The sequence below is a fragment of the Mesoplodon bidens genome, assembly GCF_964165515.1.
Source record: "Mesoplodon bidens genome assembly, chromosome: 20".
In the NCBI taxonomy this organism is placed as follows: domain Eukaryota; kingdom Metazoa; phylum Chordata; class Mammalia; order Artiodactyla; family Ziphiidae; genus Mesoplodon; species Mesoplodon bidens.
Genome location: NC_138181.1, coordinates 18,252,671 through 18,272,230, shown reverse-complemented (window position 1 = coordinate 18,272,230; position 19,560 = coordinate 18,252,671). Strand labels below are relative to the sequence as shown.

Sequence of the window (19,560 nt, the reverse complement as noted above, 5' to 3'; positions counted from 1 at the left end):
TATTTATTTGGTTGCACCAGGTCTTAGTTGCAGCTCACCGGCTCCTTAGTTGCAGCACGCGGGCTCCTTAGTTGTGGCATGTGAACTCAGCTGTGGCATGCATGTGGGATCTAGTTCCCTGACCAGGGGTCGAACCCAGGGCCCCTGTGTTGGGAGCACAGAGCGTTATCCACTGTGCCACCAGGGAAGTCCCCATCCTGGCTTAAGAGAGCAGCATGCCTTAATGGAGACTTCTCTTGGCAGTACCTGCTCCAAATAAGAATCTGGAAGTACGTTAGTTCAGCATTACTAACTGTCAGTGAAGTGTACATTAAAATAATAGAGAGATACTTTTGTTTATAAAATTGCCTTTTTTTGTTTAGTTTTGTTTTTAATAACAACTCCCTATAGTGTCACATTAAAAGTTGGTGAAAATGTTTCTGTATCTATTGGGAATGTATATTGAAACATTTCAGCACAGCAAGATGTATCAAGGTCTTTAAAAATGCCCATCACCTTAGACATAGTTGTTCCACTCTTAGGATTTATCTTAAAGAAAATCAACGTTTGCAAAGATTTATGCCTAACACAGCATTTATCAAAAATGATGGTCTGCTAGATAACTGTACTAGACTAGCCACTGGGGATACCACGGTGAGCAAAACAGACACAGGCCCTGCACTCAAGGAGCTTATCGTTTAATAAAATAGTTCTGTAGATTATTTTTACAGACTAAATAGAGATGTATCCAAGCAGCAGTTTCATTAAAAAGACACCTATGCCTGGCTGTGTTCTCGTAAACATACCTCTCCCTTCCTCACTTTCTTCCCTCAACAGATAATACACGTATGCCCCCAAAAAGGTGAGTGGCAAGTGGATGTTATGCTAAAATACCTTTTTTTTTTTGGCCGCGCAGCACAGCTTGTGGGATCTTAGTTTCCCAACGGGGGATCAAACCCGAGCCCTCTGCAGTGAAAGCACAGAGTCCTAACCACTGGACCACCAGGGAATTCCCACTAAATGTTTTTTTTTCCTTAAACTTTTTTATTTTATTTTATTTTATTTTGCGGTACGCGGGCCTCTCACTGTTGTGGCCTCCCCCGTTGCGGAGCACAGGCTCCGGACACGCAGGCTCAGCAGCCATGGCTCACGGGCCCAGCCGCTCCGCGGCATGTGGGATCCTCCCGGACCGGGGCACGAACCCGTGTCCCCTGCATCGGCAGGCGGACTCTCAACCACTGCACCACCAGGGAAGCCCCTTAAATGTTTTTTAAATGGAGGAAGAAATTTATTTTCCTTTCTTTCTACTCCCGCCAGTATTCTCAGTCAAGCACAAGTTGTTGACATTTCTCATCTGCCATCTCTGTGATCCAAACCTGTAATTTCTCGTGTCTTCTTTTGCCCCTACTTAGTGTTTATATATACATAGTATGTCTCCTAACTAGTTTTGTAAAACTCATGTCAAAATTACCTTATGAATATGCTTTTCTTTTTATTATAAATTTACCAAATTAAGTATTCATTACATATCATCAGTGCCAGAGAAGCAGACCAGAATCGTCATGTTCTCAAAATAACCTCTTGTGTTATTCATCTGCCCTAAAGTAGTGTTTTGTTTCTTTTTTGTTTTTTAAGGTGGTGACCTGTCTTTTCTAACTTAGAAAGTTAACCTTTACGGTTTGTGGAGAAGCTGTTTGGGTAGAAAAACCACCATCTTAACAGTGGGTAAGAGCATGAGCTCTGGAGCCACACTGCTTGTGTTCAGATCATGGCTCCAGTCCCCCCAGCTGCGTGGCCTTGGGCCTGTCACTTCATCTCCAAGCCCTTGGGTAGCATCCTGCTTTTGTGACTAGAGTAATAACAGCAGTACCTCATAAGGATGTTCTGGCGAATAAATAGGTTGAAGTCTGAGAAATATTTTGCAAAAAGTATGCACTGTATAAATATCCTTATTATGACCATTTGTTATGTGACTAGTCCCATAGATGGCCACACAGCCTCTCTTATGTACAATTCTGAAATCCCTTTATAATTAAATTACCTACCACAGATGGAAAGGGCTCTTTGGGCAGCAAAAGAGGCAGAAGAAGCATTTTAACTGACAGTGCAGTTCTGGACTAGAAAAGAGGAAGACGGGGGTGTGCTGTGTAAAAGGGAGGGTTTATTCCTTCAGGGAATATTTACTGAGTGTCTCCTTTGCTCCAGACAGTGTGAAAGGGCACATTAGTGAATATAGCTAGTAGTGTTCACTAGTAGGGAATACATGAGAGTATTCTACCCTCATGAAGCTTACCTAGGTCTCTAGCAGAGTGGAGCTGGGTGAGTGTTTTTATGTGGTTTATATAATAGGAAACCAATGTTTCCTGGAAATACAGCTCCTGTGAAACATCCAGGTTTGATTGCAGTCAATTTCTTAACGACTGGCTTTCAGAGAGATACCCTCAAAGTTCAGTTGCCGTGTCTGGGAAGGGAATTGCCTGGGGAAGCTCTGGGTTGACCCTCAACCCTGCAGTTGCAGGTCTCAGGAAGGAAGAGCTATGAAAATGCCCCATTGTGATGAGCAAGAGTAGATAACCGTGGTGACTTCAGTCAAGTCCCCAGAGGAGCAGTTTTCTTCCAGCTTATTATTCTCTGGGTTCCCTTCAACTCTCAGATGAAGAGTCAGATCCTTTTAAAACCACGGGTTGGAAGGTATTTTGGCATGGGGCCAGCTGCACAGTGCGGCAGGAACAGGACCTTGAGAGCAGTGACCGCTCCGAGGCATGGCAGAATAGCATTAACTGGGGGGGAGGGGACTCCGGGCCAGCTGAACAAAGACCAGCTTGCTCCTGGAATTTCCTTGGCATATTTTGTTGGTCTGGGTTTGCCTGCAGGTTTCGAGGGTTGCTCTAGGAATGTGTGTTACGAGAGAAAAATGTGAGTGGAGAGATAGCGGAAGTGGTTAGGAAGGCAGTTTAGAAGTCCAGGTGGGAACACGCATTTGGGTGGTAGAAGGTAGGGTTGGAAGGGAAGAGATAGTGAGAAAGGCACAGAGGGAATGTAGTCAGTGTGGAGAGGCAGAGAAGTGCAGGGTCTGGATCCTGGACGGAGACGACTTGGATCCACGCCCTGGGTCTGTCGGTTGCCCTGAGCCAGTGGGCTCGGTGTTGAACCTGTGTGCGTCTCTTTCCTCAGGATGTAAAGGGGCTGGTGTTAGTATCTTCCACAAGGGGCACGAGCACGGTGTGTGACATATGAGATGTGCTCCGTAAACATTAGCTACCTTACTACTGCTGTTATCCTTTATTGTGTTAGCACTTAGCAGTGGTTTGGATATGGGAAATGAAGGAGGCTTTGGACCTGAATGAATGGGATAAAGGGATGTGGGCAGGTAAGAAGAGGAATTGATCTGTGAGTGCATTTTTTTGTTTGTTTGTTTGTTTGTTTTTTGCGGTACGCGGGCCTCTCACTGTTGTGGCCTCTCCCGTTGCGGAGCACAGGCTCCGGACGCAAAGGCTCAGCGGCCATGGCTCACGGGCCCAGCCGTTCTGCGGCATGTGGGATCCTCCCGGACCGGGGCACGAACCCATGTCCCCTGCATCGGCAGGCGGACTCTCAACCACTGCGCCACCAGGGAAGTCCGTGAGTGCATTTTTGTATGCGTTGACTTGGATGTATTTAGGATGTCTGCATTGGAGTGGAAATCAAAGCTGTAGATTTATGAATTATCCTAAACAGAATTAGTAATTGAAGCAAAGAAAGTGGCCAAGGATGGGATTAAAGAACAAGTAGCGTGGAAGAGGACTGAACACAGACTTGATTCCTCCTGGTGTCTCCCGCACTTAGTATGGTTGGTTCCCGGTGCAGGACACAGAAACTGCAGTCGTGATTTGTGCTGAGTGGTCCTGAACACATCCTTTGAGATTTTCACCGAATCTTTTTTTAAAAACATCTTTATTGGAGTATAATTGCTTTACAATGGTGTGTTAGTTTCTGCTTTATAACAAAGTGAATCAGTTATACATATGTCCCCATATCCCCTCCCTCTTGCATCTCCCTCCCTCCCACACTTCCCATCCCACCCCTCTAGGTGGTCACAAAGCACCAAGCTGATCTCCCTGTGCTATGCGGCTGCTTCCCACTAGCTATCTATTTTACGTTTGTTAATGTATATATGTCAATGCCACTCTCTCACTTCGTCCCAGCTTACCGTTCCCCCTCCCCGTGTCCTCAAGTCCATTCTCTGCGTTCACCAAATCTTTTGATTCTTCCCCCTACACTTACCTTCTTGGAGAGCTAATGAAGTATGTGACCTTTTGTGGGAACCGAAAGTTTTCTAGGGCTGTGACAACAAATTCCCAGCAATTGGGTGGCTGAAAACAACAGAAATGTATTCTCTCACAGTCTAGGAGGACAGGAGTCTGAAATCAAGGCATCCGCAGCGTTGGTTCCTTATAGAGGCTCTGAGAGAGAAACCGTCCCATGCCTCTCTCCTAAGCTCTGGTGGTGCCGGCAGTCCTTGGCGTTCCTTGGCTTGTGGATGTATCACTCCAACCTCTGTCTCCATCTTCACCTCACCTTCTTCCCTATGTCCTCTCCTCTTCTTCCCCCGTTGCGTGGCTTGTGGGACCTTAGTTCCCCGACCAAGGATCGAACCCGGGCCCTTGGCAGTAAAAGTGCAGAGTCCTAACCACTGGACCACCAGAGAATTCCCCTCTCCTCTTCTTATAGGGACATCAGTCATTGGATTTACCCGACCCCCCAATCTAGGATGATTTCATCTTGAGATCCTTAAATAATTACATTTCCAAAGTTTCTGTTTTCAGAAAGTTACATTCTGAGGTTCTGGGCAGATGTGAATTTTAGGGGGGACACTGTTCAAACCTCTGCTGGAGCTGTGTGCACTTTGCTCTGGCACAGAAAGGGGGAATGGGCTATATTCTTAGCCCTCACACCAGAAGAGCATGTCCTAATGGGATAGTCCTCCAAAGAGTGGGCCTCTTAAGGCTGGTTTTTCAAGGGTTTACTTAACGAAGTTTGGATCAACTACTTGCAGAGGTATGTGAGTAGGAGTTGATTGCTTAACAGAATCCTTGATTTATTTTTCTTTGGAATTTTTCATCAATCTTGAGTCTTCTGTGTCATGGCTGCTGTTTTTTCTGGCCAAATTCTTCATCTCTCAGGCAAGCTCTCCTGGAGGACTCTGTCCCTGAGTTTGTTCTAGTAAACTGAGTATGCTAAAAGCTAGAGATGAAGACCACCTGCTCTCCAGGGGCCTGTCCCCACCACCAGTAGCGGGGACATCCTCATGTCAGGGAGGACAGGATGGTATGTGACAGGGAGCCTGAACCATGAGACATGAGACCTGGATTCTAATCCCAGTTCAGACACTGTGAGTTAGCTATGAGACCTTGGATAGATCTTTTCTCATCATTAAAATGAGACACCCATTCCTGCCCCTTTCTCCAGAGCTTTTAATGAGGATCCGGAATAATGACGTACAAGCTCTCAGCAGCTGTGTATAAAAAGTATGAAAATAGGCGTTATTAAAACAGGATTGAGGGGCCTCCCTGGTGGCGCAGTGGTTGAGAGTCCGCCTGCCGATGCAGGGGACACGGGTTCGTGCCCCAGTCCGGGAAGATCCCGCATGCCGCGGACCAGCTGGGCCCGTGAGCCCTGGCCACTGAGCCTGCACGTCTGGAGCCTGTGCTCTGCAATGGGAGAGGCCACAACGGTGAGAGGCCCGCGTACCGCAAAAAAAAAAAAAAAAAAGTAGCATTGGCATGGTCTCACATTCATCCTCTTTCAGTACCTATTTCTCTCCCACACGGAATTGAATTAACATAGAATTTGTTCATTTCCTCCTTAAGGGCAAGGTATTTTTTTTTCTCCATTCATTTTATCAAGTATGAGCAAATGGTTGACAAGAATTGTTACTTTCTGGTGGTAGGCACCAGGGTAAGCAAAGAGTGAGCACTTAGAGCCCTGGAAGTAACGACGGTGACGGGAGGTGCAGAACGCAGCAGAACACGGAGGGTACTGTTTGCTCCCAAGAAGTCCAGCATCACCTCCCCTCCACCCCCAGGGAAGTGACATCTAAGTGGAATCCTTTGAAGAATGAATAAGAGTTAAGCCAGGTGAAAGGAAAGAACACTCCCAGCAGAAAGTGTACTAGACCTAGAAGTGGGAAGGGAACCATGTATGATCAAGCCAGGACAATGGCTGATGGATCGTAGACCGGCAGGGAAAACCAGGTGAGAGCCGGGCTGGAGAGGTGGGCGGTGATGGCAACGTCATGCGGGGTCTTCTAGGCCGTGGTCACATCCTGTCCAGAGAGCAAAGAGAAATCAGAGAAAGGTGATTTAAGCAGGAGAGGGACATTACTAAATTGTGTATTTTTTTTTTTTTTTTTTTTTTTTTTGCGGTACGCGGGCCTCTCACTGTTGTGGCCTCTCCCGTTGCGGAGCACAGGCTCCGGACGCAGGCTCAGCGGCCATGGCTCACGGGCCCAGCCAGTCCGCGGCATGTGGGATCTTCCCGGACCGGGGCACGAACCCGTGTCCCCTACATTGGCAGGCGGACTCTCAACCACTGCGCCACCAGGGAAGCCCTAAATTGTGTATTTTAAAAGTTGACCCAGGTGCAGTGTGGTGGCCAGGAGGACCTTTTCGGTCATCCAGTGATGGGAGTTAGGATCAAAGTGATGATAGGATAGATTCAATAGGACCTTGGGGAAAGACAATGTGAGGGAAGGTGGGGTGACTTCCAGGTCACCCTGGCTTGGGCAACTAAGCAGCATCTTGTACTGAAATCTGGAACCAAGGAAGACAGGCCGTTGGAGGGAGTGTTTCATTTCGGACATGTTGAGCGTGAGATCGCTGTGGAATATTGCCAAATAGAAATATCCAAGAGACAAAGTAAATACTGACTTAAAAGTTCTTGGACCTTGTGTTCGCAGCTATCCTAAGGTTACATCCATTAAAGATTCTCCTTGTTCCTCTTTATCTCAGTGGTTTCTAAGAGTCATTCATCTTTATCTGTTTCAATGTGACCTTAGACTGGAAGCCCCGCCTGTCTGCATCTTTGTTTCCTCATCCAGATGAAAAGGCAGACTAGGTGAGCTTCATGAGCTCTTTTGGTTTAAACATTCATCAGACTTTGCAATTCTTTCTTTTCAAAGGGATTGGAGGTTGGAATTGGGGAAGTTTCTAGTCTTTGTTGGTTAGAATTCAGTTTGAACTCTCCTGGTTGCATACTCTTATGCTAAGAAAAAGGCCTATTCAGATGTATATTGTGAGCCCTCAACAGCATTACCCTCAGAGGTGCAAAAGGAGAAAAGCATGTAGCCAGATCTGGCGCCAAGGGAAAGGGATTGACCCGGCCTCTCAGGAGGGTCAGATTAGGCCCAGACAAAAGCCCTGGCCTTCTGATCTCTTTCTGCTCGCTGGGGCCTGGCTCACTCTGGGTGGTCAAGAGCCTCTTTTGTTAGGGGACCTTAACCCCCTCCCTGACTCCAGTTCATCCCAGTGTGCCTAGGGCGGCAAACTTCCTCTTCTTTTTTCAGCCTTCCCGTCCTATTAAGTCAGAGCAGGCTGCGCAGTGACTCCAGAAGGTGAAGCCCACCTGAGCGGTGCTGAGGCCTCTCCTTCCACTGGGGAGTTGTACAAAAGGCTTGTGCTGTGGACTACCTGTCTCTAGCTGCTGTAATTTTCTCAAGACCACATTAGCAACAAAAAACAGCGTACAGATGCAAAAAGCTTATGCAGCTCACTACCCTCTTCCATCAGAGGAGAGTGTGTGCCATTTCGGGGAGTCTGCAGCCTTGGGGTGAAATGCAGGCGTCCGTGAGGGCTGCTTTCCCACCGGTGTGATCCTGACTGGGGCCGGCTGCCTCTGCTGTGCCTGTGCGGTTCTGTCACTCGTGGGTGGCCCTGAGCCAAGCAAGGGATGTCAGGCTGGGTCTGCTTTGACCCTCCAGTTTCACTCACAAAACAAGTCCAAGATTATCGCCGTCATTTGCATTTTCTCTCCTGGAGTGTTTCATTCATTTGTTCAACAGATACTATGTAACAGGTACTATACTGAGCACTTTGAAAGCAAAACTTTACTAACACTTTACTCAAGCAGCTAATAATAGAATAGGAAAGACAAGTAGGAAGATAACAGTGGTTCTCAGACTTAGGCATGCATCGGAATCACCTGGAGGGCAGAATTTCTGGTTGAGTAGGTCTGGGGTGAGCCGAGAATTTGCATTTCCCCCCGGCCCCCAGCCGCTGCTGACTCTGCTGGTCCAGGGAGTACGTGTGGGTGCTGCAGTGCTGATGGGAAGCTATGGCTTGGGAACCTGGGGGAGGGAGTGAATAGCTCCACCTGGGTTGTTTACCTTTCTTCCTGTTATTTTACCTGCTGTATTGCTTGGGTCAGATTTATCAACACCTCAATTTGCAAGGCCATTAAAGCTCTCTCAAGTTCCCGCTGGGCCCTCCAGGAGCTCAGGGTACCTTGGCCACTGAAGTTGGTCAAGAGAGCCTATTTCGTTCCCTCCCAGGTGTTTCCTTGTTCCTTCTTTCTTCCCCACCCCGCTCTGGCTACTCATTGCCCACCTGCCCGTCCTCTCTCAGCTGGGTTTCCAGGAGCTACAGGAATGAATTCAGACTTCGAGATTTTGAAGAGGAGCTTACTTTAAAAACCGGTCCCTGGGTGAGAGCACCTTTAGGAGCTGTTTTCAAGCTGCTTTCTCCGGAACCCTGGAGTACTTTTTTTTTTTTTTTTTTTTTTTTGCGGTACGCGGGCCTCTCACGGTTGTGGCCTCTCCCGTTGCGGAGCACAGGCTCCGGACGCGCAGGCTCAGCGGCCATGGCTCACGGGCCCAGCCGCTCCGCGGCATGTGGGATCTTCCGGGACCGGGGCACGAACCCGCGTCCCCTGCATCGGAAGGTGGACTCTCAACCACTGCGCCACCAGGGAAGCCCCAACCCTGGTGTACTTTTTGGGGACTCAACAGGGGTGGAGGTCCTCCAGCCATCCTCATGACCACCAGCAAGTCAAACCAAACCGCTGCACTTTTAGTAAACAGGAGTTTCTGGGAAACACGTTTGAAGAAAAGTTCCATCGCTTTTATTTTTCACTTTGAAGATGCTTGCTCAAAAACACTTGCTCTTGTTTGAGCCTGCCTTTGCTCCTTTTTTTTTTTTTTTTTTTTTTTTTGGTGGATATGACAAATACTGCAAGGATTGAGAAATGTTAGATCTAGTTCCTATGGATAGTCCCTCAGTTCCTTTAACAAAGAAAACAGTGGTGTATCTTTAAACAACTTGTAGAATTTTCTGTCGGCGACTATTCAGTACAACAAGCATTACTGCAGGCTAAATGCCAGGGTCAGAGCAGGCCCAGGGGTGCAGACTTGAGTAAGACCTGGCTCCTGCCCGCAGAATGTGTCGTCGGTAACCCCCTCCCTGCCGTCCTCTCCCAGTTCTCAGCAACACAGAGCATCACCACTGACATATTTTGAGTGCATCCTCCTCCGGACCGTAACTCCAGATTCCATCCTGAGAGGAGATGGAAGAAGGGATTTATCCCGTGTGCGTTTCCCCTCTCTTTTAGGCCTCTGCTTCACTACCTGACTATATACTATTACTCTGCAGCTTTGGGTTTAGAGGATTTGGAAGCAGGCCCCCCATTCAGCTGGGCTAGGTTTTATGCAAATATCAATCAGTGAGTTGTCTCCAAGCATCTGTATAGGCCCGGTGTGAAGTCATGCTTTCGGATAAAATGTGGAAATGTATGGAAAACATAAATTCCATCAGGCTGAGATTGAAACCCAGACTCTCTCTCTTTAGGATCAGATATCTTAAAAGACACACATTTTAAAGCCTTTCTAAAGGAAGCCTTTCTAAAGGAAGCCCCAGGGTGCCTTGCAGCCAGCCTCACCTTTAGCCAGTCAGGCTGCAGGCCAAGCACAGCCCCTCTGATGCTGTTGATAGTCTTCGGCCGTCACAGTGGGGCTGGAGAAGCGTGGGCTAAGAAATGAGTGTGTGCTAGGTCTTGAGACTCTTGCCTTTAAAAAAAAAAAAAAAAAGGCTCAGTGTCTTAAAATAGCATGGTAGCTGAAATAACAATAACAGCAACAGTAATAGCTTGCCATTCCTGAGAATGGTTGTTTGTTTAAAATGAAATCTGAGGCATTGGTTCTGGCGGTAGTTGGTTTCCACGAGCTGGGCTCTCCCAAGAGTTGTTGCTCTAATGGACATGATGTGGTCTCATCACGACAGGAAACACGGAGGTGTGTGAAGCATTCTCTTAACCCCTCTGTAAGGAATTTCCTTACAGAAACTGCAGACACCTACACACCCTAGAACTGGAAGTAGGTGGTGTAGACCTGATCATTTTAAAGAGGGCTATGATGCTAGTATTTCCCTCTCCAGATAATTACTGTTAGTCTGCTCTTCTGGCCTAGGCTCCCCAGCCTCGATACACAGGCCATCTGTGTTCCCATCACTATGTCTTGAGGAGGTCGTTTCAACTGCCTTGTTGAGAGAGGGAGTCGGGGCGGCCACATGTGTAACCCCACCTTGTGGGCATCCCCGGCCGCCCCCTGACGCGTCCTCATCGGTCAGCTCTGGACCGTCTCTCAGCCTGTTGGAAGCTCTTGCACGCGGGCTGGCGACAGGAGCCGTGCGCACACCCTGCCCGCTGGCGCAGGCGCGCACACGGCCTCAGCTGCCTTCCACTGGTTCTGTAGAGCAGTCCCCACGTCACACTCAGCAAAGCGGTTTTGTGTGTCTAACCCCCTTCCCACGCTGAAAACCCTGCCCGGGGTCAGAACTGGGGGAGATGGGGGAGACCTAGAATGCAGGCCTGCGCTGACTTTATCTATCTATCTATCTATCTATCTATCTATCTATCTATCTATCTATCTATCTACCTATCTATCTACCTACCTACCTATCTATCGATCTATCGATCTATCTATCGATCTATCGATCTATCGATCTATCGATCTATCTATCTCTGTGCTCTGGACGTGCAGGCTCAGTGGCCATGGCTCACGGGCCCAGCCACTCCACGGCATGTGGGACCTTCCCGGACCGGGGCACGAACCCGTGTCCCCTGCATCGGCAGGCGGACTCTCAACGACTGCGCCACCAGGGAAGCCCCCTGTGCTGACTTCAGATGGTGGGAGGGAGTGAAGGGACTCTCTTGACCTTGGGCCACGTGCACTGTACACTTTTGGGACGTCCTGAATGGCACGGGCACTGATGGCTTTACCAGGTCACCTTTTCCTGACTCCCTCGGTGGCCCTGGGGAGCATCCCGGGCCTACTTGATGTAAGACTTTGACAGGTGATAAAAGCACGTATTGAGATGGCTGCTTCACAGGTTCCAGATTCAGAACTATTGACTGAGGTTATTTTTGCCTTTGCCGAGACGCTCCCTTGTGTGTTTGCTGTTACTTTAATGGGTTGCTTCCTGATCCATTCTGAGGTCCGGCACTTACCCTTCAACCTGGCAAACTGCAGCTTGACCCGAGTGGAATCGGAGGTCCACGAGGACCATTTAGACCAGTCAGTTGGCAACATGACTCATCTTTTTTCCCCTAGAAAATAAAATCCGCGTAAACAGCAATTGTGAACGTCCTTATTTGGATCTTTGTGGAGCTTAACTTTGATCAGCATACCCCAGGCTCTGCACTTCCATTCTCTGAACTTTTAACACCTTAAATGCCCTATAGGCACAGTGTCTGGCCTTGTGCTTCTAAACAGAAAATGCTTGATGATCCTGATACTTGTCAATAGTAATTATGCTGATTCACAGGAAAGTCCTCCAGTCCTTCTAGTCTGTCGCCGTCCTGCCACTGTTCTCCCAAAGGCTCTGCAGTGAGTCTTCATGGGAGATCGCCTACCAGTTCTCTTTCTTCCTTCTTTTCCTCGGAGAACCCCACTTGCCGTTTGGTGCAGGAAGTCCCCACTGTTCGTGGGTTCCCCCGAGCTACAGTTGGAAAGACATCAGAGTGTCCAGGGTGGAGCCCGGGCCTGAGATCTCAGCAGGCCAGACAGGAAGCAGATTTCTTGCTTTTTTTTTTTTTTTTTTTTGTCCATTTTGTATTTACCATTCTCCTGCTCAGTGTTTTGGGGGACCGAAGCCAACAGGTTATTGAAAGAATGAGAGCGACTTGACTTCTGACCTTGATTGGGGCTCGGGGCTACACTGGGTGTTTTGTTTCTGATTTGAAGCCAGCTGTTTGGTAACCACTAACTCTTGCCTTATTCTTTTCTTGCAGATGAGCTCACAGTGCCTGCACTTTACCCCAGTAGCCCTGAAGTGTGGGCCCCGTACCCTCTGTACCCAGCGGAGCTCGCGCCTGCCCTACCTCCTGCTTTCACCTACCCCGCCTCACTGCATGCCCAGGTAATTCATACCCATCGGCCACGACCGCACTCCACCAGCAGCCCTTTCAAACCTGGTTCCCCGGGGCACACCATACAACTAACCCCTATCCAGCTAACAGATCCGCCTTCAAGAGATTACTGATCCCCTCTGAATCAAGCTGACACTCCTCCAGGACTTCCGAGGACCGTCTGACAGCAATCATATCACCCACTGCCTGATGTTTGCCCCAAACAACACCTCTCTCTTCCTGAATGATCTCACCCTCATATCACACATGAGAGACTGGGCCCAGGTCACCTCCCCAGCCAGCTAGAGGGTGTCACGAGAGCAGCGATGTGTGTGCCTTGCCGTGGGGGGAAGGGCTGCAGAGGAAGGCGTGCGCTTGTTACAAGAGCTACCTGTCTGCGTGTGCTCCTGTGTGCTCAGATCTCTTGTCTTGTGTTCTGGGAGCTCTAGGGACGAAGGAGCAAGCTGGGAGCTTCCAGGAGGAAGGCTATGTGCTATCATACATATGTTAAAGAAGGGATTTAAGGGTTCCTTTTTTCCATTTTTAAGAGACCCTGTAGAAAAGGAGGTACAATATAGTGTCTTAAATGTAATTATAGGTCAAGGTAGAGGTATCTCTTCTGACCAGCTTTCTTTCTTAGTTAAGCATAGCCTGAGCTTTATAATCAAACTCTGCTGTTTCTTCGCAAAGATTACTCTCTACGTACCAACCCTTTCTCCCCTTGGAAACGATGTTTCTCTTAGCTTTGCTTTTAGTACAAGTAGTAGTCATCAGGGTTAGGATTCAGCGTGATGATCAATAATAACAAATAAGATAGAAAGAATATAGCTTTCCTTTGTCTTACTGCATGTGTAACTCCTCTAAAAGCAGGAAAGCCTGTTTTTAAAAAAATTACCAGCCTGAACAGGTGGGGTTTTTGTTTGTTTTGCTTAGTGTTTGTGTACCAGGCTGGATGAAATGAACAGCTTCCCAGAAAACCCTTCTGAGTTAAAAGTCTTAGGTTGTACACAACTTACTGTGTTGTGAAAGACACCTACAAGAGGCCCCAGCGAGGGTCTCCCAGGCAGGCCATGGGGTCGGGAGTGTTCTTAGCTGGACCTCCTTCCATTCTCTCTCAGCTGAGTTGTTGATGCTTCGTATGTGCATGGACGACCCAGCTTCCCAGGGACCGTGCAGGCAAACTACAAAGAGGAGGCCTTGGTGCCTGGGCCTCGGAAGTGGTCACCCTTTGTGTTGGAAGAAGGGGGTAGAAAGTAGTACAAGTAGTGAGGGAAAAGGTGGTGGTGGTGAGAGTATTTGACACCGAAAACAAAGTAACGGGGGTTCTTCCGAGACTGACGACCCAGTTTCTGGATTCGCTGTGCTTTCTGCTTTTCCTTCCCTGTTGCTTTTTCCACCTCTGTCTGTGTCAGTGCTTGGTCACCTGTGCAACGGCAGGTAGCAGGGGAGGGCAAAGGGAAAGGAAAGGGGCTGATACCTTCTGCTGATTTACCAGAATGCTCGCAGTGACCTTAGATTATTTTGTAGATTTCCGTGGAGCAACTCAAAAAGTCCCCTCTGTTTGTGGCCCACCCCTGCCATCTGGGGATATGTGATCCACCTCTTCCTCTTCCTGGACTGCCTAGATACAGATCAATTGACAACTGAGGCACATGTTAATAATACCATGAAATGGTGCCAAGTTTGCCTAGTCTTCTAAAATATCCATGGCTTTGGTTAATCAGCACCAAAGCCTTTCACCACTGTCCCAGAAAAGCAGGAGTTGACGGTGGCCAAAAAGGACTGCGAAGGGTGGCTTTGGGCCGTGATGTCTGGGTAATTTGCCCTTGCGTCATTCACATGGCGGATGAAATCAAAAGTCATGCTGGGGATACGGTGGCAGAAGCAGGTAAAAAGTCTTAAGAGGTCAGAAAGCCCAGGCCATTGTGAGAAAGGATGAGGGGAGAGAGTGCCAAGATTACATGGACTCAACCGTTAATGCTTTACTGGGATGTGTCGCCCATGGGGGCACCTTCCCCGTGAGCTCTTCCTTGACCTTGAGGCTTTCCCAGCCAGGAGTCCACCTGGCACTGCCACGTCAGTCCTACAGGTGGTGGGACTCTCTTCTGATACCAGTGAGATCCTTGTGCTCAACCGCACTTCTTGTTTGGGGTCATTCCCAGTGCAAGCTTGGGTACCGTATCCTAAAGACTGATGAACAGCTGTGGTCATTTAAAAGTCTTTGTCCAGTGTGAGGATCTTAGAATGAACTGGGAGAGGCTTGACCGATCAGCTGGTCTGACCCATTTTACAGATGAGGAAGCAGACCGGAGAAGAGGAGAGAGCTGTCCAGAGTCGCAAGTGGCTCTGCCGTGACCAGAGCCAGGTCACCTGACTCCCAGCTCTTTCCACACCTCACTGCTGGCTCACCAAAGACTTAATTCTTTGATGGAATTTTGGAAAGGCCTTGCTCCAGTGACTCCTTGGATCTTTCTTCTCTAACTAGATGAGAAGCCTGTAAGAAGAGACTTGGAGACAGAGACGAGGGAATCAGAACTTAACCTTCACCCACAGGGCCTGAGAGCATTTTTATTAACTGGAGGTAGCGCAGAAGGGAGACCAAGATGGAGCGTCCTTTTAGTGGCTCATTCCATTTTTGTTCTGGAAATCGTATGATGTCTTTGGAGATCAGCTTTTAAATGATTTTGCTTTTCTTAGTGATGTTGTGCCCTGTTTTGAGACGTGGATTTTTTTTTTCTTCTAGTGTTTCTCTCCTGAGGCAAAGCCCAACACACCTGTCTTTTGTCCACTTCTCCAGCAAATTAGATTTGTCTCTGGGAATGTGTTTGTAACATATCAACCTACTGCAGACCAGCAGAGGGAGCTCCCATGTTGAATATGCTTGTTAGCTATTTCTTCCCCCTTTTGCAAAAACTATTTCTTGGTAACATTTGAGATTTCAATAAAAATTTTAATGAGAGAAAAAACGATCTCAAGTAGACTGCAGCGTTTTGTTTTCATGCTGATGCGATTTTGGAGCTAAGATGTTATCTCAGATTTTGGGAGAGCTGGGCCCATGACACTCAGTGTACCTTATATGCGAGAAGGACTCGGCATCCCAGGGAGACTTGGTCCAGAGCCGAGGCCTCACTGCTGCTCATATATCTTCTTGGGCTCCTGAACCCTCAAGAGCTGCGTATTGGAAGATTCTCATTCTAGCATCCGTGTGTCACATCTGCCAGGAGATCTCGCTTCAACAAGGGTGGAAGTGTTTTCAGTCTGTCTGATCCAGAAGGAGGCCCCAGGAGAGACAGAGGTTGTCATCGAAAAGGAGTTGCGTCGTATTTCTACTTCTGCCCAGCCTCCATCTGTGGTCGTGTGCCTCCATCTCTAAATTGAAGAGGCTTAGGTGACATCAGATCCCATTTTTTAAAGAATTATTGGATAACGTAATCGGCCTGTAAGCTTCAGTACTGCCTTTTTACTTGTAGGGATGAAAGAACATCTATTTCTAAGAGCATCCGATTTCTAAGAAGATGGTTAACATTGTAAGAAATGATCATCCTGCTCACTTTCACCGTCATGGGTATTCGAAGTTGATTAAATATATTATGTGAGTCACTGTGAACAGCAGAGGAAGGTTTCATTCGCGACTTTTAGGAAAGTTATGCTCCAAAGAGACCGTCCAGACAGTTCCTCTCACCTCATAGTCACACATCTCAGCTTTTAAGTCTGGGTTCATTTTTGCTTTTAGTCTTGTTGCTGCTGGGGCTGAGAGGAAGCCAGTAAAATGCACTGTCCTCACGACACTCTAGGAACAATACTATTTCCCTTGACCAGCATCATACTGTTGGGCCTGAAACTTTTGCAGGTAAGTGGGACCGAGAGAGCAAGTCCTGACTGCCTGTTCCTTCCTCAGAGGCCTCAGTGGCCCTGAGGAACAGCAGACCTTCTCCCAGGGCTGCTGTGCAGCTTGTGACTGGCACGCATCACCTGCACGTAAACAAAAGGTTTTAAAATCATACCACGGACTTCCCGGGGCAAGACATGCCCCTCGGGAGGTCCCTTGTGACACACTGGAAAAAATTTAAAGGCTAAACCTAAAACAAATACCAGAATGAACCATGGGAGAAGACACAGGCAGATAGGGAAGCGAGATCGTGGAGGAGAGAGAAGCCTAGGGTGGTGTATGGGTGGCCTGAGTGCGGGGCCCCCGGCCGGGCATTCACTGTGCAGCGTCTAAGAACTGCGTTTGTGAACTTGTCTTTAAAGCACCTCTCATTAGGCATCTCCTCTGTCCCTGCGTCCCATAGCGAATACTGAGATGAAAAAGAAGAAGGAGGTCCCAGCCGGCCTCAGTGTGATTTAAGTACGGAGCCGGTGAGAGGTGGCGTCTCGAGGGCGCAGGGAACAGGGCGGGCGTGAGTGCGGACTCGGGGGAGCACAGCCCCGGCGGCAGGGCGGCCGTGCTTCCCACCCAGGCGCGTGTGGGAAGGACTTTGATTTCTCAGCTTCTCCCTCCTGTTCAGAAGGCAGTAGCCAGAGCTGCAGGGGTGGGCCTGTGAACAGAGCCCGTGGGAGGCAGCTGGAGCCCCTCACCAGACGGCCAGCCCGTCGGAGGGCAGGGCCGGGGCAGGAGTTGCGCGCCCCGCTTGTGCGCCTCCCGCGCGGCATCCACGCTCAACCCGGACGTCCTCGTTCTGGAGGCCCGGCCTTCCCAAACGGGTATCGTCTGCCTGCAGCCCGGGGCTGGCGACCGGCACAGAGACCACAGCTTCGAAGGACCGCGGCGCTGACTTTGAGGCCGTTCAGCTCCAAGGCTTTGAATTGTTTTCAGCCATAAATGAAACTATTAATCCTCTGACATTTACTTTTCTCTCTAAACCTGCAGCTCCGTGAAGGTCAGCGGGTGGGGAGAAACCGCTGCTTGGTGTTCCGTCTCCTGCGTGCACCAGCCTTGTCTAGTTCCCTGTTTTGTTTGGCTTTCTGGTCACCTAGGAGCATCTGGCCTAACTCCCATAGGAGCCTGAAGGCAGGCGAGGCGGGCACGGTGCTCCCAGCGCCAGCCTCCAGGGAGCACAGGGCCCCCTCTTTCTTCTCCCAGCCCCTCTCCACACCCCCCCCCAGGGGGGCCTCTTCCTCTGCCTGCCCCTCGAGGCCTGGCCTCCGCTGGGGCTACCTGGTCAGACACAGGCGCTGCCATTTACGCGATCTCCACTGAACAAGCTCCTCAACCTAAAGTGGGGCCAATCGACCCTCGTGTTAAAGCACTTCACAGGGTGCCTGGCGCACAGCCAGGGCTTAGAAAGCGTTAGCCTTTTAAGGAGCATTTGAACCTTCAAGGAGAAGAAAGCCGAGGACTGGCTACCCACGAAGCTGTGCGCTAGTTCAAACACTAAGGACATCTAGCGTGTCTTGACACTCATGGGGCCGCAGGGTCCTCAGGGCTGCAGCCAAGTGAAAGGCCAGAGGCTGGAAGGAGTGAATGAGGAATAGGTGAGCGAGAGGAGGCATCGAGCCAGCGGCGGCACCTGCCCTGCGTCCAGCAGTGTGTGGTCTCTGCAGCTTGTGCCAGCACTGGGAGAACTTGGCCCCCGGAGGAAGCCCCTACAGCCAGGCCCGGACACGCCTGTCGGAAGAAAACCTGTCCCTGACAGGAAATAGATCAAGAGTGGGAAACAGCTGGATTCCCAGAGAGACCGAGCGGTTCGTGTGTTGCTTCACTCAGAGCTGTTGCCCCTGAACTCTTCAGCTGCTGGTCACCCGGTCTGTTCGTCCCTGGGCTTTCTAGCTCATTCTTCCTACCGTCCTTCCTCTAGGGTTCTGCCCAGCCTCATTTCCAGGCGATGGGGTTACGTTTTGTGCCTCGGGGGGAGATTATTCTCGTCATAGTCCTGTGGCTGAACCAACCCCCACGGGGGCCAACTCCTGGCCAAGCAAATTCTCTGTCCCTTTTTACCCTCTCCGTCCCGTCCATCCCTTCCCTCCCCTCCCCTCCTCTGCTGTCTGGTACTTGAAGAACTAAGGATCCTCTTAGTAAAGCAGCGACACAAACCTTGACCCCGTCCTCACTGGCCTCTCAGAAGCAGTCCAGAACCATTCTTCCAGAGTTGTTGGGTCAGGTTGTTCCTTTGGCCAGAGCTGCTTCTATGCCACTGAGGCCCAGCCTTCCCCGTACTGGGCGGCTTTCCTGCCTGGGGGGCGGCAGCAGGATTGCCTTCATTTGGTGAGCTGTGTTTTCCAGGTTTCTTAAGTGTGTGCCGTTTGCTCCTCTGTGAAGCTACGCTCCCTAGATGCTCGGTGTGTGTTCTCCCTGACCTCATGAGCAGGGGGAGCCCGTCCCCGAGTCTCAGCGAGTCTCCCCTGTAAGTGCTGTTTGTGAGCCTGCCTCCCCTTTGGGATTCTTAACTGCTGAGCAGTCCATCCATACAACGGGATGTGCCAAGGGCCTGGCATGTAATCGGGCCCTCAGTGTTTAAAATCCAGCAGGTCGAATTTTAATGACAATTTCCGTCCGTTCGGCTAACTTTGGGATTTTAGGCAAGTTTGTTTGTTTGTAACCTCCCTTGAGCCTCAGTTTCCTCATCTATAAGTAGGAAGACTGAACACTTGTTCTCTGGGGTTCTTTTGAGAGAAAGACTAAAGCGCTTGGCATAGAGTAGTCATTACTGTTAAAATAGCTCTTTCATTTTTTTTTCTTTTCTTTTTCTTTTTTTTGGGGGTGGGGGTCAGAACTTCAGGCGTGGCCCAGAGGCTCCTGAGCACCTTTGTAGCTTATGAAGCAGTTAGGCTGCAGGGACTCAGCACTGGTGCCCCGCCAGCAGAAACCTAAGCGTCCAGGCTCTATTTACTCTTTGGTAAAGAAGAGAAGCAGCTGGCGCCGGGCCAGGAGGGCAGCCTGTCGCTGTGGTGTGAGCTGAGGGGAGGCTCAGGTGGGGTCAGCTGGCCGTCCACCCAGGGTGCCTGGCCTCCTTTGGTGGGCGTAGCCACCCAGATACCATCTGAAAGCACGTGAATTCTAACTGCTTCGGAAACAAAACCAAGGCCACAAAGAAACTTTGGAAACGTAAGATGTAGCCTCCATAAAAAGAAAGTGAACTCCGTGAAGAAAACCAATTGTGACAGGGGTAAAAAGGAAAATCAGCTCCAAATGGGATCATGTTTTATTCAAGATGTGTGCTGCCAGTGGGCAAGGCCAGAACTCGGTGACAGGATGGCAAAGTGGGA

At 49.5% G+C, this 19,560-nt stretch overlaps 1 protein-coding gene across 7 annotated transcripts in view; it reads left to right on the top strand.

Moving 5' to 3' along the window:
• Positions 1 to 19,560, top strand: part of RBPMS (RNA binding protein, mRNA processing factor) — a 192,131-nt gene that overhangs the window by 153,010 nt on the left and 19,561 nt on the right. For 2 of the 7 annotated variants that reach the window (XM_081221220.1, XM_081221216.1), the window contains exon 6: positions 12,238 to 12,365. The exons of 1 other annotated variant lie outside the window; for it this stretch is intronic. In XM_081221220.1, coding sequence (XP_081077346.1) covers positions 12,238 to 12,365 — 128 coding nt within the window. 4 more of the 7 variants (XM_081221214.1, XM_081221218.1, XM_081221215.1 and 1 more) reach the window with 4 other exon arrangements.